The 24639-nt window shown below is 46.8% G+C and overlaps 1 protein-coding gene across 2 annotated transcripts in view; it reads left to right on the top strand.

The window, feature by feature from the left end:
• Grid1 (glutamate ionotropic receptor delta type subunit 1) overlaps window positions 1-24639 on the top strand; it is a 796332-nt gene that overhangs the window by 471644 nt on the left and 300049 nt on the right. For both annotated transcript variants that reach the window (XM_004658009.3, XM_045137810.1), the window contains exon 5: window positions 21093-21146. In XM_004658009.3, coding sequence (XP_004658066.1) covers window positions 21093-21146 — 54 coding nt within the window. The remainder of the gene's footprint in view (window positions 1-21092; window positions 21147-24639) is intronic.

Below are 24639 nucleotides of genomic sequence, written 5' to 3'. Positions count from 1 at the left end.
GTCTTTTCTCTTTTGGGGGGATGGGAACGCTTGCTTTGTGCCATTGTACACTGGAAATGTGCAACATTCTTCTTGACTTTGCAGAACCTCGCAGTTAGATTCCTTTGAGTCTCAGAAGAGACATTGGACTTGTGAAAAGCTTTGGAATCATGAAACCATGGAGACCACTGAAGTTGGAGTGAATGCATTTTGCATTATCATGTGGCCATGAGTCTGTGGGGGTCATGGGTAGAATGTGATAATTTGAAACTTCCCTCACAGACTCATGTTTGAACACTTGGTCCCCAAGTATTTTTTTGTGTGTGTGGGGGGGAGGTTTGTGGAGCCTTTAGGAGGTGGGACCCAGCTGAGCTTGCTTCTAGACTTAGTCTCTTCATGCTTCCTGGTCTGCTGAGAAGAGAGAAAGCTGTTGCATGCTCCTGGCCGTTCCGTCACAGAGCTGCTGCTGCCACACCTTCCCAGCCATGATGGACTGTATCTCCTCAAACCACAAGCCAAAATCGTGCTCTTCCCTTTGAGTTGTTTCTTCTAGGGATTGTATCCCACCATCAAGAAATATGACGCTACCACTGTCTAGCCCTCTGGCTCTCTGGCCCTGGGCATGTGAAAGCACCTCTCTGAGCCTCTACTTACTCATCTGTAAGATAGAGCTAGAACTTCCCTCTCGAGATTGCTGAGGGGATAGTGAAGGGATTGATGAATGGAACCCAGTACAGTGCCTAGTGTGTAGAAATTGCTATCAGTGATGATGATGACTGATGGCTTTGATGTCCCTGCAGCTGTTTTGTGGGGATTAGTGGGTAGAAGGGCTGAGATATTGCCTATGCTGGGGCTGGCACACAGCTAGTGTTTGGTCATTCAAAATAGGTCCTATGTACAGCTTCTTGGGAATGATGGGGGCTAAGCTGACCCTTGTATGTATATTGGGTCTCTAGGCAGTCTGTCAAAAGGTTGGGGGGTGCACATACTCTTAAGCATGCCCTGTCCAACCACACAAAGTTGTTGATAGGACATATGTAGTCTCCAGGTCACAAATTCACCTCTGAGACATTCCAACCTCTGGGTGGTCTCTTGTTCTGCCATTTTCCTTGTAGGGTAGGGGGCTTGGACAAGCAGTAGACTTAAGATTCTGTCCTGACTCAGCTTCTTTTCTGTGTGTCCTTGGCTGTAGGGTAATCAGTGGTGTCATCTTTAATTGTAAGGATGACGGAACTCTTGATGCCATGGCTGCTAGTGGATCCCGTGAGGTCATCTCTATACAGTGCTTAGCCAGGATCTTAACTTAGTTAGCACCCACTCAATGTTCCTTTCTGTGAAGCTCATCCATCCTTTTTCCCCATGATGTATGTTAACTCACTGTAGAATTTATCTTTGCTGAGGGTTATGGATATTGCTTAGTGTTAGAGTGCTTACCTAGCATGGGTGTGGACCTGGATTTTATTCCCACTCTGGCAAAACACAGAAAACATGTGTTACTGTTATAAAAACATTATTAGGTTTTCAGGACTCACCAGTATTTGCTAATCTGCTTCTTAAAATATTATTTATTTACCTATTTATTTGATGGAGAGGTAGAGAATGGGTGCTCTGGGACCTTTAGCTACTGTAAACAGAGTCCAGACAGATGTACCACCTTGTGCATCTGGCTTTTACGTGGCACTTGGGAATTGAACCTGGGTCCTTTGGCTTTGCTGGCAACTGCCTTAATTGCTAAGCCATCTCTCCAGTCACTAAAATTCTTCTTGAGTTATAGGAGCCCTCTCCAGCACACCTCCCTCAGACCCTCTGAAAGAGGGTGAATTTGCTAGGTACATGGCCAGATGGAGGCCTGACCAGGGACTAGAGCTGGCCTGTCTAGCCTCCTATCTGGTGGTTCATAACCCAGCCAGGGTGGTCTTTTCTCGGTCCTTCTCACTCACTTCTCCCATCACCTGTCCTCCAGACAGCTCCCACTTCCACAGACCCCATGCACTACCTGCCCCTCACCCCCTCTCCCTCAGTGGAACCCAGTATGATCAAAGAAAGAGACCATATTTAACTTCCTTATTGACCCAAAACTCACCTGCTTTAAGTACAGGGTACCCAGAATGGCTGTACATCTTGTGTCCTCTGTTCTGTAGATTTTTAAACCACTCATCCTTCTGGAGGGATGTATTGATCCAAGTGAGCCTGTGTGTTTGACCTACTTTTTCGAGCAGGCTGGTATAAATCCCTAGTCCTTGTGACATCCACCTGACCGGGTGTCAGTCCCAAGGTTACTGATGGATCCTCTCCTCTGCTTACTGCGGACTGCCTGACATACACTCATTTAAATGGGCTGTTGAATGAAGCTGTTGGATAAGAATCTGACATCCTTCTCCTCTAGGAGTGATAAACAGGCCTGAGCCCAGAGACAGACTGGTAGGCTTGATCGAGAATTGTCTAGGAAGCTGTACCTGTTTTGCTGCTGGAATCCACGGAGCATGGAGTCCCCTTCATCGCCATAGCTGCAAATGGAAGTCACCGTGCACTGTCCCAAAGTATGGGGTCAGCAGTTTGACCTTTCTGAGCTCAGGAACATACATTCTGTGTAGAGCATCTTGGAGTTTGTTTCTCAGGTAGTTCTCAGAGCACAGTGCAGAAAAACAGCATCCTGTTCATTGCTGTCCTTGCTGCCAACTTGACATCTTCCGCCAGCTGGGCACAGGCTGCTCACTTCCGCTTAGCTTTGTACAGGGCAGATTTCAAATCCCCATCCCCCCAATCCAAAGTGTTCCAAAATCGAAAATGTTGAGAGCATAGGTACCAAGGAAGCTCTTCAAATATTCCTAATCCAAAGAGGTGTCTAAAATCTAAAGATTTGGAGATCTGACTTCCGGGCTCAAGCATCTCTCCTGAGGGAGACTCAGCCCATAGCAGTCAGCATTCTTGCTTGCCATCATCACAAACTTGCTCCCTTGAGCTTAAGCAAAGAGAACACTTACTGACTTTTGTGTGCCTTCCTGATTTCTTGTCTTTTAATTTATTAGAAGTTATGATTAGTTATCCACACCTACCTGCCATGCATCTCAGTATTTTGAAATGTCAGTTAATGTTGAATTATTATGACTCACTAGGTCAAAGGTACATGGCATCGGGATAGAAACACGAGGCCGTATTTCAGAAAGGAGAAAGTGAATGGAGGGTAGGGCATGGTGATGCAGCACTTGGAGTTGAGGCAGGATAAGGAAGAAGATTTAACTCTACTTACAGCTTTGAGGGGAAAACCTGGAAGGCTGGAATGGGAGCAGAGCTGGCCACTTTGTATCAGAGCCAGAAAGGAGAGGGTGAACCACCAGTGGGACAAACCATAACACCTTGAGGCCAGTGACAAATCTAGAAAGGGTCCACCTCCTAGAGGTTCCCCAACCTTCCTCAATAGCAGGACTCTACTGGGGATGGCACATGTATGACTTAATGGGAGCATTTTTACATTCAAACCACAACAAGGAGCAGACCGATTCTACCTGCAAGTGTCAGAAAATTTCATCCCTGAAACCTAAGTAAGTGGGGTGAGGCAGGGAAGGAGGAGAAAAGAAGGTACAGGGTGTGTGTGTGTGTTGAAAAGCAAAGATGTTCAGCTTGTCTTCGTCATCTGCTTCTATTCTGCTGATAGCTGAAGTATATTGTTAAAGTTTGGATGAGAGTCCAAAGATCCCTGGCCTCCAAAAGGCCCATTTGTTGAAGTCTTGGTCGGTGGGGGGATCTTTATGTCATCAGGTGTGTGCTCTTGAAGGGGCCTGATGGGCCACAGCCCCTCACTTTCATTCGCCATATGTTGATGCAGTGAATGGCTTTGTTTAACCAGGGGATCCCACTATGGTCACTGCCTTGCCCTGGGCCCGACACAATGGGGTTAATGAATCATGGACTGACTTATCCAGAACTGTGAGGCAAAATAACCAGCTTCCAAGGAGAAAACTTATCTGTTTCTTTTTTTGTTTGTTTTATTTTTATTTATTTGAGAGAGACACACAGAGAGAAAGAGGTAGAGGGAGGGAGAGAGTGGGTGCATCAGGGCCTACAGCCACTGCAAATGAACTCCAGATGCTTGCGCCCCCTTGTGCATCTGGTTAATGTGGGTCCTGAGGAATCGAGCCTCGAACTGGGCTCCTTAGGCTTCAGAGGCAAGTGCCTAACCGTTAAACCATCTCTCTAGCTCTGAGAAAACTTTTATCTCAAGTACTTGTTAATAATGGGAAGTTGAGTAGCACACCTCACTCGCAGATGTTAGAGGACTCTATCTGGAGAATTAAGACAGTTCCAGAGAAAAGACCTCCAAGTGTTGATACTACAGAAGAGAAGACAAGGAGAGGGGTGGCTCCTGAGGCAAAGACAAAGAGCTGCTACGGTTTGACAGTGGTTTCTTTGCAAGTGTCTCTCAAAGTTTCACATGCTGAAAGCCAGGTCCTCACATGGTGATGGTGAGAAGCGAGAGAAACTTTCAGAGGTGGGGCCTCGAGGATGGTAATTCAGCAAAAGCCGGGCATTATCCGTAGCGAAGATAATGCTGTTCTCTTAGGACCACAGTTTAGTCTTGCGTGGGTGAAGTGTTATACAGAGAGCAAAGCCTGGCCTCCGAGTCGCTCACGTAGCCTCTCTTGCTATGTGATCTTTCTTCTTCCATTTTCCTCCACTGTGATGTCACCCACCTTCTTGTGACACATCCAGGGAAGCCCTCACCAGCATGGTGGCTCCATTTATCTCTAGAACTGAAAGCTAAATAAATCAATTTTACATATTTTCTAGCCTGAAGTATTTTTGTCTAGCAAGAGGAAATGGAGAAAGATAGAAGAAGCCTATTGGATACAAGCTGTGCTATCGAGCTTTCAATGCTTCACGTTATGTTATGAAAGATCACTTAGAGGGGCTGGAAGGATGGCTTAGTGGTTAAGGTATTTGTCTGCAAACCCAAAGGACCCAGGTTTGATTCCCCAGTACTCACGTTAGCCAGATGCATAAGGGGGCACATGTGTCTGGAGTTTGTTTGCAGTGGCTAGAGGCCCTGGTGTGCCCATTCATTCTCTCTCTCTCTCTCTCTCTCTCTCTCTACCTCCCTGTTTCTCTGTCAAATAAATAAAAATATTTTTAGAAAATCACTTAAAGTTCATAATGCATTTCAGAAGCTTCTCTTAGGTGAAAGATAGAACTTGCAAAGGGGATCCTGGATAAGCTGATCATTGTGAAATCTTCAACACCCTGCTATTGAGAGCCATAAAGAAACAGAAAACAAATTACACCATTAGTGCATGAACAAAATACTGTGAAAAAGAACAGAAAGCACAAAGTCACAACTGAAGGAACAAAAGATAAATGAAAACCCTAGGTGAAGTATAAGAAAAAAAGTTGGGGAAAGCAAAACAAAAAGGCAAAGAGGTACATAATGGAGGAGAATGTTCACAAAAATGCATGACTGGACCTAAAACGTTCAATAGAAATGTTTTAATATAAGGGCAGGAGATGTGGCCTAGTGGTTACCGTGCTTATGTGCAAAGCCTAAGGACCCAGGTTCCATTTTCCAGTACCCATGTAAGCCAGACGCACAATGAGGTACATGCTTCTGCAGTTCATTTGCAATGGCTGGAGGCCCTGGCTCATTCTGTCTGCTCAATCTGAAGAGCATAATTTGTAGTATTGATATGTGATCTTTTGAAAAACAATATTTATTTTTATTTATTTATTTGAGACACACAAAGAGGGATAAAGAAGCAGATAGAGAGAATGAGCATGCCATGGCTTCTAGCCATTGCAAATGAATTTCAGATGCAGGCAGTACCTTGTGCAAGAATAAGATACTACTTCCCTCTGTCTCTTGCTCAAATAAATAGATTAAAAAATAACAAAAACAAAAGCAGTAAATACAAGTTAGCAATAACAAGTTAAGAGAGTGCAGGCAGCAAAGGGGCAAAGGGAGTCTCAGCAGAAGCCATCCAAGTAGAGGCCAGTGGTGAGGGTTGTCATAGGATGTCTCCATGGCCATTTTATACTAGAAGCCTATTTTGTAAGGTTAGGTGTTGCAATCAGGTTCACATTGTGCACAGAAAACACCTGACCAAGAGAAGCTTGTTGGGGACAAAAAGGTTTATTTTGGCTTACAGACTTGAGGAGAAACTCCATGATGGCAGTGGAAAACGATGACATGAGCAGAGGGTGGACATCACCTTCTTTCCAACAGCAGTGGTAGAGTGTGCCAAACACTGGCAAGAGGGAACTGGGTATAAAATCCATAAGCCCACCCCAAACAATTCACTGCCTCCAGGAGGCTTTAATTCCCAAATCGCCATCAGCTGGGGACATGGCATTCAGCACACCTAAGTTTATGGGGGACACCTGAATCAAACCACCACATTAAGCAAGCATAATTTCACAGCACTTGTGTAAATGAATATAAATGAAGGCATTTGTAGCTGCCCCTGAAAAAACAACAGTTGCGTAGACAGGAGCTACTACTGTCATAATTCACAATTGAGTTTGGTAGAGAATCTTGTGTTCTAGAATTAACATTTTTAGTTATTTAAAACAGGGCTCTGTTGAGATCAAACTCACCAGTCATACAGTTGACCTTTTATGTAAACAGCATCATCCAGCCCTTAGCATTCGAATACACGTATTTATTTGCTTTTTGAGTATAATGTATGTGCTGATGCGGTACCCTGAGTGCTGGCCTGTGGCCAGGTGTGCTTGCCTGTGATAGCGAGAGGGAAATGTCCATTGTCCTGCTCCATTATTCTTCAGTCGGTTCTTCTTAATTTTAAAGGAGAGAGAGAAAAATAGAGGGAGAATGAGAATGAATTGGCGCATCAGGCCCTCAGCCTTTGCAATTGAACTCCCCAATGCTTACACCACCTAGTGGGCATGTGAGACCTTGCACTTGCCTCACGTTTTTATATCTGGCTTACTTGGGATCTGAAGAGTCAAACATGGGTCCTTAGGCTTTGCAGGCAACCACCTTAACCACTAAGACATCTCTCCAATCCTTCTGTCTGTTCTTGCTTGGGCTAGGGTCTCTCACTGACCTTGGAGCCTGCTGTTTTTTTTTTAATTTTAATTTTTCATGAGCCCTGGCAATTCTCCAGTTTCTGCTCCCCTACAGTACTGGGGATACAGATGTGTGTGGCATTCCCAGCTGTTTATATGAGTCCTGGGGATAGAACTCAAGTGGTCTCTCAGGCCTTTATTCTTAACAGGAAGTGCTCATAACTGCAGAGCCACCTCTCCAGCCCTGAATACATATAGTTTTTTTTTTTTTTTTTTGTGTGTGTGTGTGGTGGGGTAGTCCTGCCAACAATCTGTAATTGTGTGTCCTTTAACCGATATCCCCAGATGCCTGCTGGCCTCTGATAAATACCTTTCTGCTCTCTTACTCCCTTCTTTCATAGACTGGACTTTCTGAGCATTCGTACACATGAAATTGATGGGTTAATTCACTTGACATAGGATCTACAGGCTCATCCATGATGTCACAAAAAACAAGGTTTCCATCTTTGTAAAGGCCAAATTGCATCCCATGATATTTATGCGTGACATCTTTATCCATTCTTTTGTTGATGGACACTTACATTGGCTCCACATCTTGGCTACTGTGGATGGCACTGAAATCAGTGTAGGAATGAAAATTTCATAGAGAAATTGTGACATAACCAGATTGGAAATATTGGGAAAGGGAATGAAAATGTAAAGATTTACAGGAGAGCTTTAAATCCTCATTACCCGGGCTGGAGAGATGGCTTAGCAGTTAAGCGCTTGCCTGTGAAGCCTAAGGACCCCGGTTCGAGGCTCGGTTCCCCAGGTCCCACGTTAGCCAGATGCACAAGGGGGCGCACGCGTCTGGAGTTCGTTTGCAGAGGCTGGAAGCCCTGGCGCGCCCATTCTCTCTCTCTCCCTCTATCTGTCTTTCTGTCTGTGTCTGTCACTCTCAAATAAATAAATAAAAATTAAAAAAAAATCCTCATTACCCTATCATTAAGATAATAGATAATGCCAATGGCTAAAATGGATCAACCACACATAGCAGGACAAACATGAATTAGTGTAATTCAAAACTATGGAAGTAACTCACAGAGAAGTACATGGAAGAGTTGCAGTGTTTGCTTCTGGGGAGCAGGACGCAGTGGCAGGAGGCCCTGGGAAATGGAAGGCCTTTTTAAAATTAAAGACTTTGAAAGTTACTTCTTAAAAAGTATGATTTAGTACTGAATAATAGTTTTGTAAACTATTGTCTATAATTGTCACACTGTGCTTTGAAATTACTCAATTTATTCTCCTTTTGAAAACATTTGGTTATGTTCTTATTTCAGGCTTTACCAAGTGTTTGATATTCAGATTTTAAAAAATAAGTGTTATTTTCTCTATTGTTAATATAAAGTTTTAAGACAGAGTTAATAAGAAATAAAAGGAATTTATTCAAATGATATTATGTAACTCACAGAGGTGGACAGATGAGCGAGAATGAAACCCAGAGAACTGTGGGTAATAGTGCCACAGAATGAGTAATTTGCAAGGAAAGACATTCATTACTCACAGGCCTTGAGGCCGGGATGTCCAAGATCAAAGGGCCAGCATCTGGTGAGAGGCCTTACGCTATGCTGCCCTGTGATGGAAGGTTGAAGAATTAGAAAGTGGGAGAGAATAGGAGGGTACCAGGAACCCAGTCCTGGTATAGCATTTATTATCAGTGCATTCATGATGGTAGAGTGCTCATGATCTGATCACCTCCCAAGGTCCCATTGCTCAACACTGGTACATTGGGGATAAAGTTTCCACAACATGAATGTTGGCACCTCTACACATCAAAGATTCTCTGACACTAGAAAGCCCAAATTATACCACTGTCTCTTACATACCTTCATAGGGACACTGTTCTCTCTCTCCTCAGACCAATGATGTTTCCCAAACCTCTGAAAACTTTCTCTTCTGCCTAGCTATCAATCTTGCTTTCCTCTCAGAATTTTCAGATGAAGAAAATGGCATCCAGAGAATTGGAAAGTGAAAAGAAAAGCCAGGTCCCTGGTCTTGTTCACGAGGAAGCACTGTGCTAGCCTCATAAGCTTGCTCCTGATAAAGGCAAGGTGAAGAGGACAGTGTTGTGAGGTACAATGAGGATCCAGAGTGGTCTGAATGCTTCAGATAGAGTTGGTGCACTGATCCCCACAGCATGCCATTTATAAAATGGATGAGAAGTCTTCTAGTTAGGCCTGGGAATCCTTTTATCCAGTACAGAGCACGTAGGGGAAGTGTGTGTATGCATGTGCACACTCCCGTGTATAACCCATAACTTAATAAATATATTCTTGGTAGTTGAAAATGGGGCATCTAGCCGTAAGCTCTGCTGTCCCTAGGAATGTGGTGGTTGGTAACAGTGAAGAAGTTGTGGTCTGTGGACGTGATAGAGCGTGAGTGGCTTCTCTTCACTGCTTTCCCCTTCCTACGGACTGGTCTTCAGAAGTCATGGTCCTCAGCTGGAGATGACCATGTTCACATCAGCCATTTCTGATGCTTTCTTTTTTTATAAGCTTTTATTTTTATTTATTTATTTGACAGATAAAGAGGGAGAGAAAAGAAGAGAATGGTTGCGCCAGGGCCTCCAGCCATGGCATATGAACTCCAGATGCGTGAGTCCCCTTGTGCATTTGGCTGATGTGGGTCCTGGGGAATTGAACCTGGGTCCTTTTGCCTTGCAGGCAAATACCTTAACCACTAAGCCATCCCTCCAGCCCCATTGGGGCTCTCCAGCCTAACTTGTCACTGTAGGAACTGCTCTGTCCTTATGGGGCTTCCTCATCCTGCCTTCACTCCCCTGTTACTTACCTTTCCCAGACTTTTATTCTTGCATGCATGCGTGTGCATTTGTATATGTGTATAGGCACACATGTTTGGGTATGCCGTATGGATATGGGTATGGTCTTCCTCAGTCAGTGTCTTCTTTATTTTACTGAGCCTTGGTCTCTGACCTCAGCTCAGAGCTCACTGGTTTAGTCTAGTGAAGCAGCTTGCCCAGGGGGGTTCCTATCCCCACCTCTCTGCTGAGTTTACAGGTGGCTGTAGCACCCATCCAGCATTCGTGTGGGTGCTGTGGACCTGGACATGGGTCTTGCTGCTCGCACAACAGGTGCTTTATGCACTGAGCCATCTCCCTAGGCCCTCTTTCTAAAACTTAAATTGGCTCATCCAACTTCCTGTTCTTACAGGAAGTCACGTCTGACTTTACCATGTTCCCCTATTGAACATGATCAAGTTTCTTTCTGCAGTTGAATCTGAAAAGTTATGTCGGAATTATGTTTTCTCCATTTAACCCCAGTTGATTTCCTACTAATCACCACATCCCTTCAATGTTTTCTTTGGAGCGACGTCAAACTCCATCCTCTTCAGCAAATGACTCCTGGCATGCTGAGGGCCTCAACACTATTTTTTTTTGGTGGGGAGGCAGTGTAACTATGCTCAACTGACTCCCTAAATGTTTCCCTCCCGCTCATGAAATTTACTTCCATGTGGTCATCTTGGCCTCTCTGGTCCCCAGTTCTGACCAGGAACTTCCTATCATGGCTTCCACTCCACGGTCCCAAGACCTGGAGCTCTGTTCATTCCCTGCAATACTTCTTGCAATGTTAGTGCCTTGTGCAATAGCAATACGTGTCCTGAAGAAAGAAATCTAGTATCTTGGGAGATGTTTGAAAAAGAGCAGGTTAAGCCAAGTTTGACACGTTTCTGTGATACGAGAACTTTTCTCTTAGTATGCTTTGAGTCTCAAGGTGGGGCAGAAATGCGATACATTCTCAAGCCTTCCAACGACAGGTTTTCAGGTTTTGCAAGAAAACTTTGAGCCTCTCCCGAGACCTTTCCATCCCATGGAACATAGTTGGGAACTCTCACCTTGCAGAGAAGTCAGAGTCCACTGCCTAGTAGAGTTCTGGTGGTTCCTTGGTCATGTTTCGGGTGGTAACTCTTAACTTAGGCTGTGGGTCCCCCTTCCTCTGACTTTAAGCCAGAGCAGTATCAACAGGGAAGATGCATCATGTGCCACTGGTCCTCAGGTTGCCACTGCATCAAAAGGCAGCAGACATAGTGAATCTCAACAGAGTAAGTGAGATCAGCAGGAAGAACACTAAATGGTCCCCGGGTTTCCCCACAAGGCCAGGCTGCCCAGGCTCTCTATGCAGAACTCCCTTATCCTTATTTTCTAGGAAGAAATAGGTTCCAGTGTGATTGGGATATTTGGATAGCGCAGTGGCCAGATGGAGCAGAACTAGGCAAGTGGTGATGATATATGATCAATAGACAGATAAAAATGCTGCTCGAAGTGAGGGCTATAGGGAAACATTGATTGATAAAGGTGAAAGAAATGGATACAGTTGTGCTTTATATAAATTGGGTTTTCTGCACCATGCTTTATCTATGTGTTAATGAATCTTCATGGCTCGTTTTGCTTAGAATTGATTGTTGCCTCATCTGATAACTTTAGAATCACAGCATGTGCGCACATGTGACTCAACCATCTCTACAGAGCAAATACCCTTCCTTTCCTCTAGGCCTAGGTGTGCTGGTTCTCTGAAAACCTTCTGTTCACTTTCTCTCTAAACAGTGTCTTCTATGGGTGGGGCCTTTGCTGTGTGCCAGAAGTACAGATGGACATTGGAGCTGATTCATATTATTGTCTGATTCTGTTCTGTCTTTGCTATTGAGGTTGAGCGCAGTCACTGGGGGTTCCCATAGGACACTGGGCTAAAACTCAAACCATTCCCAACTCTGGAACCCAATTAGGTGGCCCTTTATATCTGGAGAGAGGTTGACTGTAAGATCACAAAACATTTTATGTTGTGCATGCTAAAGAAAATAGATTGCTTCCATCCACAACAGTTATCTGATTTGCAAAATCCATCCCTTATTATCTCATCAGGACCCTCCTGGTCAGTTTTGCACAGTACAGAGATCCAAGTTGAGCGTCAGAGTTGCCTAGGTCAGCTATAATTCATGCTCTAGTTGTCTCTAGCCTCTCCCTACCTCCCCATTGGGTCCGCATGCATCTCCTCAGGTTTCCCACGTCCCAAATCAGGGGCTACTTTTCTCACTGTTCCCGAGCCAGGATGCTCCTCCCCGGCACACTGAGGGGGGAAAAAAAAATCTCGTCTTCAGAACTGAAAAGAAGATATTTTTTCTTTCTGTTTCATTCTCCAAAAAGTCAGGCTCATAAGAAAGAATACAAATTACACCCAGCAGCTCTTATCAGCTCGGTAAAGAATTGTGCGTTTCAACTTTATTGCTTTAAAAAGAATTCAAATGCTTCCATCTTTTCAAAACAATTTGGATTGAGGAAAGGAATTAGGCCTGTGTGCAGAAGCTGTCACGGAGGCACGACTCTGTCCAAGCTTTGACGGGGTCACGGCGTTAACCTTGGAGACTGAGGCTTGAACGGAGCAGCTTGAGATGACGTCACTCTTCTCCCAGTGGAAGTCCACACTGGGGGTCTGGGTCTCTTGGGGGCTGACAGCCATACACAGGAGAGAGGGCCGTGATGTGACCCTATAGTACCGGGAGGGACTTTCTTGCCACACACATTCCCTGGGTCCCCATCAGCCGTGTCTGATGTGGTGGGTGTCTTGAGCCAGCCTTGGGGTGCAAGCAGCTCCTTTGCAGGCTCTGGGATGAACGGAGGAATGCCCGTGGGAAGGAGAAGCAGTATGGCTCATCAGTTTGGGACTTCGCTTTGTTTGTGTGTTTGTAGCTATTAAAGCTGGAGCTGAACAGCAGGTGTATGAGAAACGGCTCCCAGCAGTCAGCTGCCACACGTCTGCGTCCCCTGCCCCGGAGTGGAGGCGAGGACTCTCATTCAGTCGTTCACAGCTCACACTGCAGAGGCTGGTGGCTGTTCTTGCAAACCAGATTGGGACATAAATAAAATCAGAAGCGATTTGTTCTACTGTAGATTTCGGTTCTCAAAAGAGATTGCATGACAGCATCCATGTGGCCAAGGGCCCGAAAACCTCACTCGTTTATCTGTGAGACATGATCAGGAAGAGAAGCCAGGCTCCCATGGCCTCCCTTCAGGGTACAGCCTAAGTACCCATGCAAGTGAGAATGTGGACAACCTTATTTGATTCCTGTGCCTCCAGGTGGTAGGGATATTATAGATCACTGATTAAAATCCAAGTATCCATCAGGCGATACTCACCGTGGTGCCTGGCTTCACTTCTCTGAGTTGATCTTATTAAACCAATCGTGCCTGGGAGCAGACTCCATTTCATTTTTCTGCTGATATTAACGCTTCCTCATAAATTGTCCACATGTAGCATATTCTCACTTTTTATTACAGTAAATTGCACATTCTGCCCAGCCCTGGAACCTGTCTCTATTTCATCTGAAGGAGTTGCAAACGATCTGTAATGAATCTTCCTCCCCTAGAGGCTCTGGGCTGCTACTCCTGCCCTCTGTCCAGTTTGGACTGGCTACTTATCTCCAACTCTGACAGTGGAGATGACAGAGGCAGAAGTCCAGTGATAGAGTAGAAATTGTCCAGATCCTAGTTTATCGGGATTTCCTCTTCTGTCCCCTCCCCATGAAAAATATTAGCATGTAGATAGCATAGAGAACCCTGTCCCTTTCCCACCCTGAGCTGCACTCCCTTACCCTGTGTCCAGATTTTACTGACTCCCCATGGTAGACTCCTGGCTGGCCACTGGAAAGACCTTGGGTCCCAGATTTCTCAATGGCATCCAGGACCAAGGATGGAGACAGAAGTAAGAGCCATAGAGAGAATTTTAGGACACTTTCTGGTAAAGAAAAGGACCAAAGAGATTTTGGAACTAAGGCTGGGGTAAATAGAAGTGCCTATGTCCAAGAAAACCGAGGAAACACAGAGTAGCCCCAGATAGCTTCTGATTATACCCTTTTCAGCTGCCTGGTTGAGGGCATCGTTTCTGAAACTGAGGACTTGGGGTGGCGGCTTTGCTGACGTTCTGGTAAATAGACCCCTCACTTCCCTCATCCGTGGCCTAGCATCGAGCCGCTCCTCCCCTTCCTTGCTAATGGAAGTGAGGGGCATCACGTGCTGTGCTCCCAAGGGAGAATTGTTCCTGAGTAGCATGTTGCTGCAAAGGCAGCAGAGGGTCTTGAAAGTTCGTTCAGTATCTGTCCTTGGGCAACTGCCAGGTCCTGGGCTCCACGGGGGGCGGGGGGGGGAATGTTCTCGAGTGGTGGAGTGGGGTTTTAAAAAGATGTTAATTGCTGACAAGCTTTCATTTCCTTGGGCTGCCATGGGGGTTGGTGGGAGGGGTGTCTAGATAAATGGTCAACAATTAATGCACACATAAATAATTGGTGGCGCTTGCACTTTGCAAAATAAATCCTTCGTTATGGAGCTGGAAGGCTTCCATGTGGAGGTTTTTTTGTCCCCCCTCTCACCTCCCACATTCCATTGACTAATCCTGTGGGCCAAAATAAAATGACACAGGCTCACATTTAAGAATGCAAGTGGAATATGGTCTTAGGCATATGAGAACACGTTAACCTGGAGAAGGAAGCATAGCTGCTTGGGATGGTTTTGTTCAGATATGACAAAAATAAAAGGTATTTTGTTCCTGTTGTCATGGGACCATGACTAGCCTGGGAGGCTCATATACTTACTGGTCCTTCTGGAGACCAGCCTGACTTAGGGATAAGCATATAGACTTGGGTGTGGGTTCAACCTTGATTTTCTACTGAGTACTAGTTAGAGCCCCCTTCTGCAAGATGTTTGAGTAGATGGACTTCTCAAATCCCTGTCTATGAGGTTGCTACCTATGTAGGTTGTTGGGGGAACGTGCGATGTGCGGTTTGTGCAATAGAATAGATGTTGTGTGAAAGCAAGCTCTCATTGTCCACAGAGATGTCTGAAACTTGGTTTGCATTGTCACGAGGGCATAATGGTACCCAGACTGGAGGTGTTTCTTGTGATGTGGTCAGCCCTCTGTCTTCTCTGTCCCCCTGAACTGATCCTCTTTAGTATATGACTAGGAGGCATCTGCAAACCCTCTCACAAACCTCTCTGATCCCAATCTAGGCATGGCGCCCAGCACCTGCCATTCCTGCTGCGCTCAGAGCTTGCTTTCTGTCCAGAGTCTGCAGGGGATCCAGGGACTGGAACTTAGCCTGAATCTCTTTTCTCTATGGAAACCATGGATTGTTAGGGTGGCCAAAAACAGAATACCAATGTCCCATTTTCCAGTGGGCCCACACAAAAGCACACCCATGTCCCGGGTCCTTGAGTGAAGGACTGTTACTGTGTTGGCAATAGGGGTCGGCACCCGAGGGTCACAGGAGGCTGCTGAGCATAAGCAGTGGAATGCCTTCCCATCCATTCTCGGCTTCCCCAGGGGTGGGAAGAAGAGTCACTTTTTGTTTCCTCTGGCGGGTGTCTACCTATGACATCACCCGTTCCCCTGCAGAGGGAGATAGGTGGGTGTTCTTGGAAGTGGCGCATGGGCGATCATCTGCCTCTGCAGGCCATGCATCCTGCCATCAGCTGTCTCTGCCCACCTACCCAGTCTGTCCCCATACATTGTGACCACCATTGGTAGCTGCCACATCCTCTGTTGAAAACAGCTGGGACAAAATGAACTTGATCCCTTGGAAGCCCTATTTCCAAAGTCATTCTAAACATGTGTGTTTGCCAGTAGCAGGTGGGTACAAGAGCCATGCACATGGGCACCTTGTAGGATTCCATGACACCTTAGCCGGCTTACCCATAGTCTGCTGAGGCTCTGGGTCACTGCAGCTGTCCCTGTGTGTTCACTGAGACCTGGGTCCTGGCTTGTACATGGTCCAGGTGCAAATCCTGCCATTGCTCAGGCCTCACTCTGCCATTAATCTGGCAAGAGGATTGCCTGATGGCCATGGCGTCCAGCTCCATTCATTAGCCTGACTACAAGAAACTAGCCTTCTCACCTATTTGAGGTGAGTGAGTGGGGAACCACCCAGAGTGGGAGACCAATTTTTCTCTCCCAACATGTGCAGGATACAGGAATATTCTTGGAGTAGCCTTGTCAGCTCTTTGAAGATGCCAATGGCAACACGTGTATGGAGAACTATGCCATGGCCAAGATGAGCAGAGGTTCCATGCTGGCCTGTCGTGGGGGGGCTTCTGGGAGTCTGGAGGAGACAGCACCTACCATGTTACAAAGCTGCACCTGCTTTCTTTACCATCACTATTTGGCCACTATTCCTACGCTATTTGGCAAGGACGTGGCTTCTGGGTGAGCCATATATGCAGCATGAAGATGGCTGCCAGGGCCCGGCAGGCCTTGTCTGTCAAGTGAAGGAAGTGCCATGGGAGGCATTTCACATCTGTGCACTTCCAAAAGACACCACAGAATGAAGACCAGGCAGGAGATGAAAAGGCTAAAGGAACTGGGGGAAGGTGACAGGGGTGTGTGTTGGAGGCGGGGGGAAGGGGGTTCAATTGGCTGATCATCTACGGAGTTTGTTACTGGCCTGGTGGCTTCATGTGTAATGGCACTGGATTCTCACCAGTTGATTTTCAAGAGGAGCTGTTCGTGTTAGGTTGGGTTCCCCAGACTTGTAGAGGAGAGCTTAGACGAAAATTATTTATTAAGAAATGTTCCCAGAGGAATTAAAACAGAAAGCCGGCAGGGGTTAGGGGCATGGAACTGGGAAGTGAAGGAAGCCAAGTGACATGATGCTGGTCCTATTCTGCAGGGAGATTCTCAAAACAGTTGCAGTGGCACTGGATGAAGTGTCTATCAAAGGAGCAAGCCAACTGGGCTCTGCATTTGTGGCACCTCAGTCCTTGGCGAGGGATGTACCTTCCCAGGCAGCGTGAGTGCCAAGAAGCGTTCTGGCAGCGCAGGCCTTGGGTGGTGGGTGGCAGTGAACACACGGGGAGGCTGGGCAATCAAATATCCCCTTGAGGTATGAGGGGGGCTGGGGCAGAGCATCAAAGCATGGCTGGTGCTCGACTGCTATTAGATCATGGGCCACACCCTTGGAGAAGTGAAGCTGGTCACTTGGGAGCACTCTGCTGAGTCTCTTCTGTATCACGCTTGCTCCCTGGACGACAAGAGGATGGACTTTCTCCAGCTACAGACATAACTGGGTTGAGAAGCAAAGGTTGGCACTTAGAAGGGGAATGGGTGGTACTGGGAGAAGCCCTGCCCTCTTGTCTGTGAGCAATTTGGGCTCTTCCCACAGAGTTGTCAGCTCTCCAGTAACCGCAGAGGGAGGGAGGAAAGGAGTGTGTTTTCTCAGTCTGCAGTAGCTGCCCCTTCTCTCCCCCCTTCCCAATCTCTGCATGAGTTTCACCCTCTGGAAAAAAAAGGCTGCAGCCAAGTGCTATTTATCTCCATGTGGGGAAAAGAGGCTTAACAAATTAGCTGATGCTTAATTGGTGAAGGAAAGTAGGACAGGGAAGTTGGCCAGTCATCCTGCAGGCTTTTCTGATCAATTCTCTTTGCCAATATCCTCCATGAATGAGTCTAATCCCAGGTAGGGGGGACTCGTTAGGGGAGTGAGGCTTCCGCCTGCTTCCCCATATCTCCCGGCGGTTGGCTCAAGTCACCTGCGTTGCTGGGACCTGGGCAGACAAGCAGAGGCCCTTTCAACTGCACCTTCAGATTCACCGAGTTACAAGTTCTGGAGTAGAAGGGGATCCCAGACAAGACAAGGGCAAGATGTGGGTGAGAGCTGTGAAGCCACATGGGGCCTCAGGCTCATCACCGCTCCTAGTGAATAAAAATCCCTAGCCACGGCTTTGCATCTGAACATCCTTAGGAGGTTCTATATATAGCCAGACTTGATATTCATTGAAATAGATGCTGGTTAATGTCCCTCACCCAGAGTCACCTTCCAAAGCCATTCTTAAATACTTCCCATGAAGTTGTCGTGAACACGGGCAACACTGGAACACCTCCTGTGATGGAACCTCATACCACGGGGGCAGCCTACAGAAAGTTCTTCCTCACTTGAGTTGATGTGCATCTCTGGTTACTAGATGTATTCATTCTAAATCTATTCTTAGAGGCTTCAAAGAGCAGTCAGTCTCTTCTGCACATGACACTTGATTTGCTCAGACACACCTGTATTGCCTTAGTCTGTATGCATTCATGGTTGTGTGTTTAACTGGCTCAGCTCACTAGATCGGAACACAAGGACAGAACCTAGCTACCTCCCTCTCTGTCTTTCCATGAATCCTTGGTTTTTTACTGATTGGCTTTCGTTTCACTCATGCCTTTGCCATTTTTTTTTTTTCTTATTGGAAACCAAGAATTGAGCTTTGTTACAGTGAATTCAGTTCAGTAGTCTAGCCTCTGGAACCATGTGAGTCCTTCTGACCTCTAAATCATGGACAGATTTGACGAGCAAGCTGCCAGTGTCTCCACAAAAGCAAAAAGCAAAAAGCCAGGACTTGGGGACAGGTAGAGGAGAGCAGTGTGCACTGTTCTCAGACCATGTGCTTTCCCTTCTTCCTCCGCCTCTTCCTCCTCACAAAGATGTGTCTGTGTGTCTTGGGTGTCTGAAGACATCTTTGGAAGTCTGCATGTTGAGAAGAGAGGAGCTATATGGGATAGACTGGATTGTCAAGAAGCCATCTTGTGGTAGCCTCCCTTCCCCAGCCCCAGTCCAGGCTCCTTGAAGAGCCACTGGCACGTAAGTCCTAGAAGCTTCTCTGAAGATGGTCTGACTTAGGAGGCTTGCAGAAGGGAGTGGGAAGCATCCCATGCTGTGCAGATGCCCTTGGTCTCTCTGGCACCTGCTTCTTTTCGAGGGCTTGAGGCGGAGCCTCATGCCTGGGGCAGGGATGTAGATCCTAGGCATTTTTAGATGTGATTCACTTACCTCCAGGAATAGAATATTCATGAGGTGAGGATCATGTGGCCAGAGGATAAAAACTAGAAGTGAGGGTGGGGGGGGGAGTGAGGATGGATTCCCAGAGGACAGAAATGACCAGCTTCCTGTCTCTCTTCCTATAAAATGCTTGGGTTATATATGCACATCATTTCCCATGTTTGCCTCTTCCTGACCTTAAGGTTATGTAATTTAGCTGACAGGAGGGGCCAAGTGTGAGACACATTTTATGGACGACCAGAATGGATAAGGTACAGTAGAGTAGAGGTCGTCTAGTTTAGATTCCTGCTCAAATGTGTCACTGTGAGGCTACAGAGGGAAGTCTGCATCTTTTAGCCCTGACTGGCCCAGGAAAAGGCTTTTGCTCACCGTGATGTCCTGAGGACTGTTGTGTGTAATGGACTTGGGGCCGGACTAGAACTCACCAGGGTACTGTATGGATTTTATATTTCTGACCTTGCTGTATTTGCCAAAACAAAACAAAACAAAACAAAACAAAACAAAACAAAACAAAACAAAAACCCCTCATCCATTCCCCTGGAGTCCTGACAGAGCCGCCAGCAGCACCATGCAGGCCTGAACACCCAGCCAGTCTACATAATGGCTGGGTCATGTGTGACGCCTCTGTACCTCATTTGTTAAGAGTTAGATCTCTACATACTGATGAGAATATTCATAGTTGGCATATTGCTAAGTTAGAACTGTTATTGCAACATGATGTGTGTTTCCTGATATGGTTTTAATCAAAACACTTGTCTAATATATGGATGTAGATATGTACTTGCAGATATGACTGTAGAAGTTTCTGGAAGGGGGCACTTCAGACAACGCCTGAGGGGATGAATCTGGATAGATAAGTGGGGAGTGTTGACTACATTAACATAGTATTTAAAAATGCGGGAGGGACTGGGCATGATAGTATAGTGGCAGAGCACTTATCTAATCATTATAAGACCTGGATTCATTCCCTAACACCAGAGAAGAGATGGTGGATGAATAGGGAGGCATCATGGAAGGGTTTTACACATCTCAATTTTTCTAGACTTTTCAAAAAAGTCATAAAATTGTATTACCAGAATATAAAAAAAATTTTTTTTAATGTAAAGGGCTACAAGCTGAAAGGAAATTTCTTTCTGAGTCTATACGTGGCCTGGCACAGAGCCTGGTGCGCAGTGAGTCCTTGGCATCTGCTTACCGTGAGTGTTCTCAGGGGACGTGCTTGAAAATCACCAGACCCTTCCAATGCTTCCAGTCTGTCAGCTTTCCGGTTCAAAGCAGAGAAGAGCGTTCATAAACACGAGAGGGAGGACCAAGCATCGTGGCACCTGCCTGTAATCACAGCACTTGGGAGGTAGAGGCAGGAGTTCAGCCTTAGTCTTGCATACATCGTGAGTTTGTGGCCAGTGTTGGGTTTGAGACCCTGTGTCAAAAACAACAACAACAAACTTAACAAAATCGCAAACAAATAAGCAATCCATCAGACAAAATATGCAACAAAATATGAGTAAGGCACTGGGTACCGTCTGCCTCGGCTGCTCAGTCGGATACCTGCTACCACAGTGCGAAGTTCTGGGATACACCTGTGTCCTAAGAAATGTGGCCCTTGACCCTGTGGAGTCCCTCCCCCATTAGAGCATATAGACTCTAAGGATAAATAAATTAATAGCTATTCACACACAAAGAAGGCAAGTGCAATAACAAAGCAAGAGCTGAGAGAGGGAATGGCAAAAATGGGTCTCTGCCCAGGAGTGAGAAGGAGCCAGGCAAACTGGAAGGCACTATGAGCCTTAGCTAGCTGGCGTCTCCTGTCTTTCTGGTGTCACTCAGCACAGCAGGACAAGCTGCCAGCAGTCTGATGTTCCAGTTTCCTGATGCTGTAGCTTTAAGCAAGATGAGGTCTGTCCCTAAGTGTCCCTGGAGAAAGGTGTTTGCAGGCATCCTTGAGGCAAGGGAGGCTGTGCCCATGCTTGTGGCCCTGTGATGCCTGTAGGAATTGGAGCCTCCAGCCTTGCTTCAGGCCGGAGCAGGGGAGTGTGGAAGAACAGTGGGAAATCATATATCTGTATTCATATGATGCCTCTTGTGGCAAAGGCAGCCAGAATGGGCCCCAGAGGGGGACAGCATGTTCTGTGAGTAGACAATCCTGCACGGGCGGTATTGATACACTTCATTCCCAGCAGTCGCCCTGCGTCCGCTAGCAGCTGGCTTGCCTCTGTTCATGTGCCTTCTTTTTCTCTCTGCAGGCTGTGGAGACCAACCTGGCTTCCAAGGACAGCCACTGGGTCTTTGTGAATGAGGTAAGAGCCCCAGACTGGTGAGGGTGTGTAACCTTCACTGAACCCCTTCCCCTTGGGAGAGTTCAGAGCAATCCTTTCGTGCCCTATTCTAACTTGGGGATCCACAACAAGAGGTTGGAGATTTGGACTTGACCTGGCAATGTGTTCACTTGGAACAGGTGGGAGGCAGCAGAAGAATACAGGTCTCAGTCCATGAGAAAGGCAAAAACTGGAGAAGTACTATCAGACACTAGGTGAAGGGATTGAGGTGAGGCAGCCAGCCAGGGGCCTGGGATGGAACAATTAAGACAGGTTAGAAAAAAGGGGGCAGGCAGGATGGGACAAAGGAGTAAGGGGAGGGGGGATGGAGGCCGTATCTCATGCAGGATGTTAAAGATGTGTGAGAGTGTTATGTGAGCGAGTGGGCCCAAGGGCAAGCAGGAGTTCGTACGTATCTGAGAATGTTGTGTTGAGTGTGTTGTGTGTATATGTGTAAATATGTGAGGGTGAGAATCTGAGTGTGAATGTAGGCCACAGATAAAAGGAATGTGTAAACCAGGTGTGGTGGTACACAATTTTAATCCCAGCACTCGGGAGGCAGAGGTAGGAAGATCACCATGGGCTGGAGGCCACTTATGAGTCTATCTGGAGGTACAGGTTTGTATTGTATGTTTAGGTTTATGTATATATGGATATGTGAATCTGCGATGTGTGTTACATGGGCATGGGAGTATATATTTATGAACACATATGTGTGTGAGTTGCACGTCTGCATGAACGCATGAATTGTATGTGTATGTGAGTATGTGTATATAAATGTGCCTGTGTATGTGAATTGTAAACATATAGGGGTGTATATGTGAAAGTATGTGCACATGAGGGTACAGGTCTATATGTGTGTGTAAGCTTGAATGTATACGTGTGATAAAGGTATGTGTTGCTTGTATGTGTGTGTGCTTTTGTTCAGCTAGTGGAATGGGAGCAATGCACCCATTCAAAGGGTGTTGGCAGGAAGTGCCTCTAGTACTGGCACCCCACTGATTCGGCCCCAAAGGTGAATGGGAGTATGAAGTATCGCTGGGGCTCAATGTGATCTTTCCCGGTGGTTCCCTGCCTGGTCCATGCTGAAGGCGTCACCCGTGGTCATCTGTCCTCATGTCCTTTCTGGAAGCATGAACCAGCATGGTGTCTGTGGTCCCCATTGCTGTGAACTGGGAGCAGACTTCCCACAGTGCTTCCGGCTACAGCTTTGCAGGGCTGTAGCCTTCAGCTGCTCCTAAGTTAGCTGATCAGTTTCTAATGGCTTCATTCTGGGAGATGCAAGGTTTATTATGTGGTAATTTCTTCTTTTATGATAGGTATTTCTTCGTTAGCTCAGTGCTAATACGGCCGAGATTAAGTTGGGTGGCTGACATTTATAATGGCGCAGGTGGTGTTGCACGGTCACTACTTGCCGGGGCCCCACTGTTCATGGTTTTCCTCCACGAATTTACATCTCGTTAGCTCCAAGTCCACATGGGCCAACGGGAGGCAGGCATGCGCAGTAGCCGCTCACTGACCGCGGGGAGGGGTGGGTCTATGGCTGCGCAGGTGATTAGGAGCGGGGCTGTGGCCACCCCCTCCCCACTCTTCAGAACTGGCTCCAGGTCTTCTTGATCCTCGGCAAGTTTTGATTCTCTGAGCTTTGTAGCCTCTCTACAGGTTCTTCAAAGCCCAGTGTCCTTTGTTCCAGTGAAAGGAAGCCTTCCATGTGTCCCTGAAGTACAATGTCTGGTGCTGGTTTGACTTTTTTGATGACTCCTCCACACAGATCAGCCCGTGTTTCTCTGTGGCCAGTCTTCAAAGGCTGTGCCGTTTTACATTTCTAACCTGTTTCTGTTCCCTCCCTTGATTTCCCCGCTGGCCCCGAGGCCCCCAAGGCCCCAGTGCCTGTCTCTCCTGATTTCCTTTCTAGGGCCAGGCTCAACTTCAGACACCCCAGTGTGAGGTGCCTTGAGGTCACTCTTCACCTCTGGGCACCCTGGTATTTCAGAGGCAGCCAGAACCCAGGGCCCAGTGTTACCAGGAGACAGGTGTGGGGCACCTCTTAGGGCTGTCATGCAGTACCAACACCCAGGAGCCGTATTCCACCTCAGCGAGCAGCTCTCCCTGTCTGTGAGAGTCCTCGGGTAGACATGTCCTCCTCCAGAAGTGAGGGGCTTTGGGGAGCCTGCTTCCTCCTTTCTTGCTTCCTGCTTAAACAGAGGCTCTTTTGTTTATTTTTATTTTTATTTTTTTGTGTGAACCCCAAGACTGCAGCTCACATTTCCTGATCGCTTGTGACATGCTTGCCAGATGCTTCCCATACATTTTCCGTTTGCCATTTCCCTCAGGGCTCCCTACCGGCCCTGGAAGGCAGTTACTGTCAACTCCATCTTCCAGACAGGAAAATGGAGGCTCCAGAGGTCTAATCACTTGTCCAAGGTCATGTCATACAAAGATTACACAGTGCCTGTGGGACACTTCATGAAGCCTGAGTAGCTAGCTCCACAGCGTTATTCTCCATGAAACTGTGGTGCCCTTGACCTCGGCAAAGTTTCCGAACTTGTGGCCAGTGTCTGGTTCTATAGAGCCAGTCAGTGGGACTGGGATATGCACCAGGGAGGACACTGGCTGGTACCAGCACATAGACGTTGTCAAAATCTGTAGTCTCCAGGTACAGACCCCATGAGTGCTTTGACCTCAGCTCAGCTTCTGGTTAGTGGTAGAGGTATTCTCCCAGGGGCATGTCAGCTTGTTTGTGGAGCAAGCCACATGAAGAAATCATATTTCCTATTACAGCCCCATGGGGGGTGGGGAAGTCCCAGCCTCTTTCTTGTGGTGTTGTAACATTTTTATACTCTGCAAAAAAAAAAAAAAAAAAGAAAGATACCCAAACATAGAGCCACAGACAAATAGCTTCCAGTCACTGTTCTTTGTGGGTCATATATAATGCCTAGGAATAAAATATGGAACGAATTCTTAAAAAAAAAAAAAAAAGGAAAAGAGACTTTAGGCTGGAGAGATGGCTTAGCCGCTAAGGCATTGGCCTGTGAAGCCTAAGGACCCATGTTCGGCTCTCCAGATCCCACATTAAGCCGGACACACAGAGGTGAGGCAAGCTCAAGGTCACCCATGTCCACTAAGAGACGCAAGTGTCTTGAGTTCCATTTCAGTGGCTGAGGCCCTGCAGCACCATTTCAATGTCTCTCCTCTTCCCCTGTTTATCTCTTGCTCGCCCGCTCTCTAAAATAAAGGTGGAGTCAAAGGCAGACAGGTGACTTGCCTTCCAACCTAATCTCTAGGATTCAGCAGCTGCCCAGGCCTTGTCTTCCCCCTTCTTGAAGCCACTCTGCACTTCCCTGGAAGAAACTGATCCCCCGCAAACAAGCTCGGGTCTGTGTTTCCTCCCTTTCCATCTCATCATCGTGCTTGTCTCCTTGGTTTCCATCATGGTCCTCCAGCTGTTCCCCCTGGTTACTAAATCCTCGTAGGC

Source organism: Jaculus jaculus, chromosome 18, assembly GCF_020740685.1.
Source record: "Jaculus jaculus isolate mJacJac1 chromosome 18, mJacJac1.mat.Y.cur, whole genome shotgun sequence".
NCBI lineage: Eukaryota > Metazoa > Chordata > Mammalia > Rodentia > Dipodidae > Jaculus > Jaculus jaculus.
The sequence above is the reverse complement of the archived record's forward strand: the minus strand, read 5'-3'. Positions and strand labels throughout refer to the sequence as shown.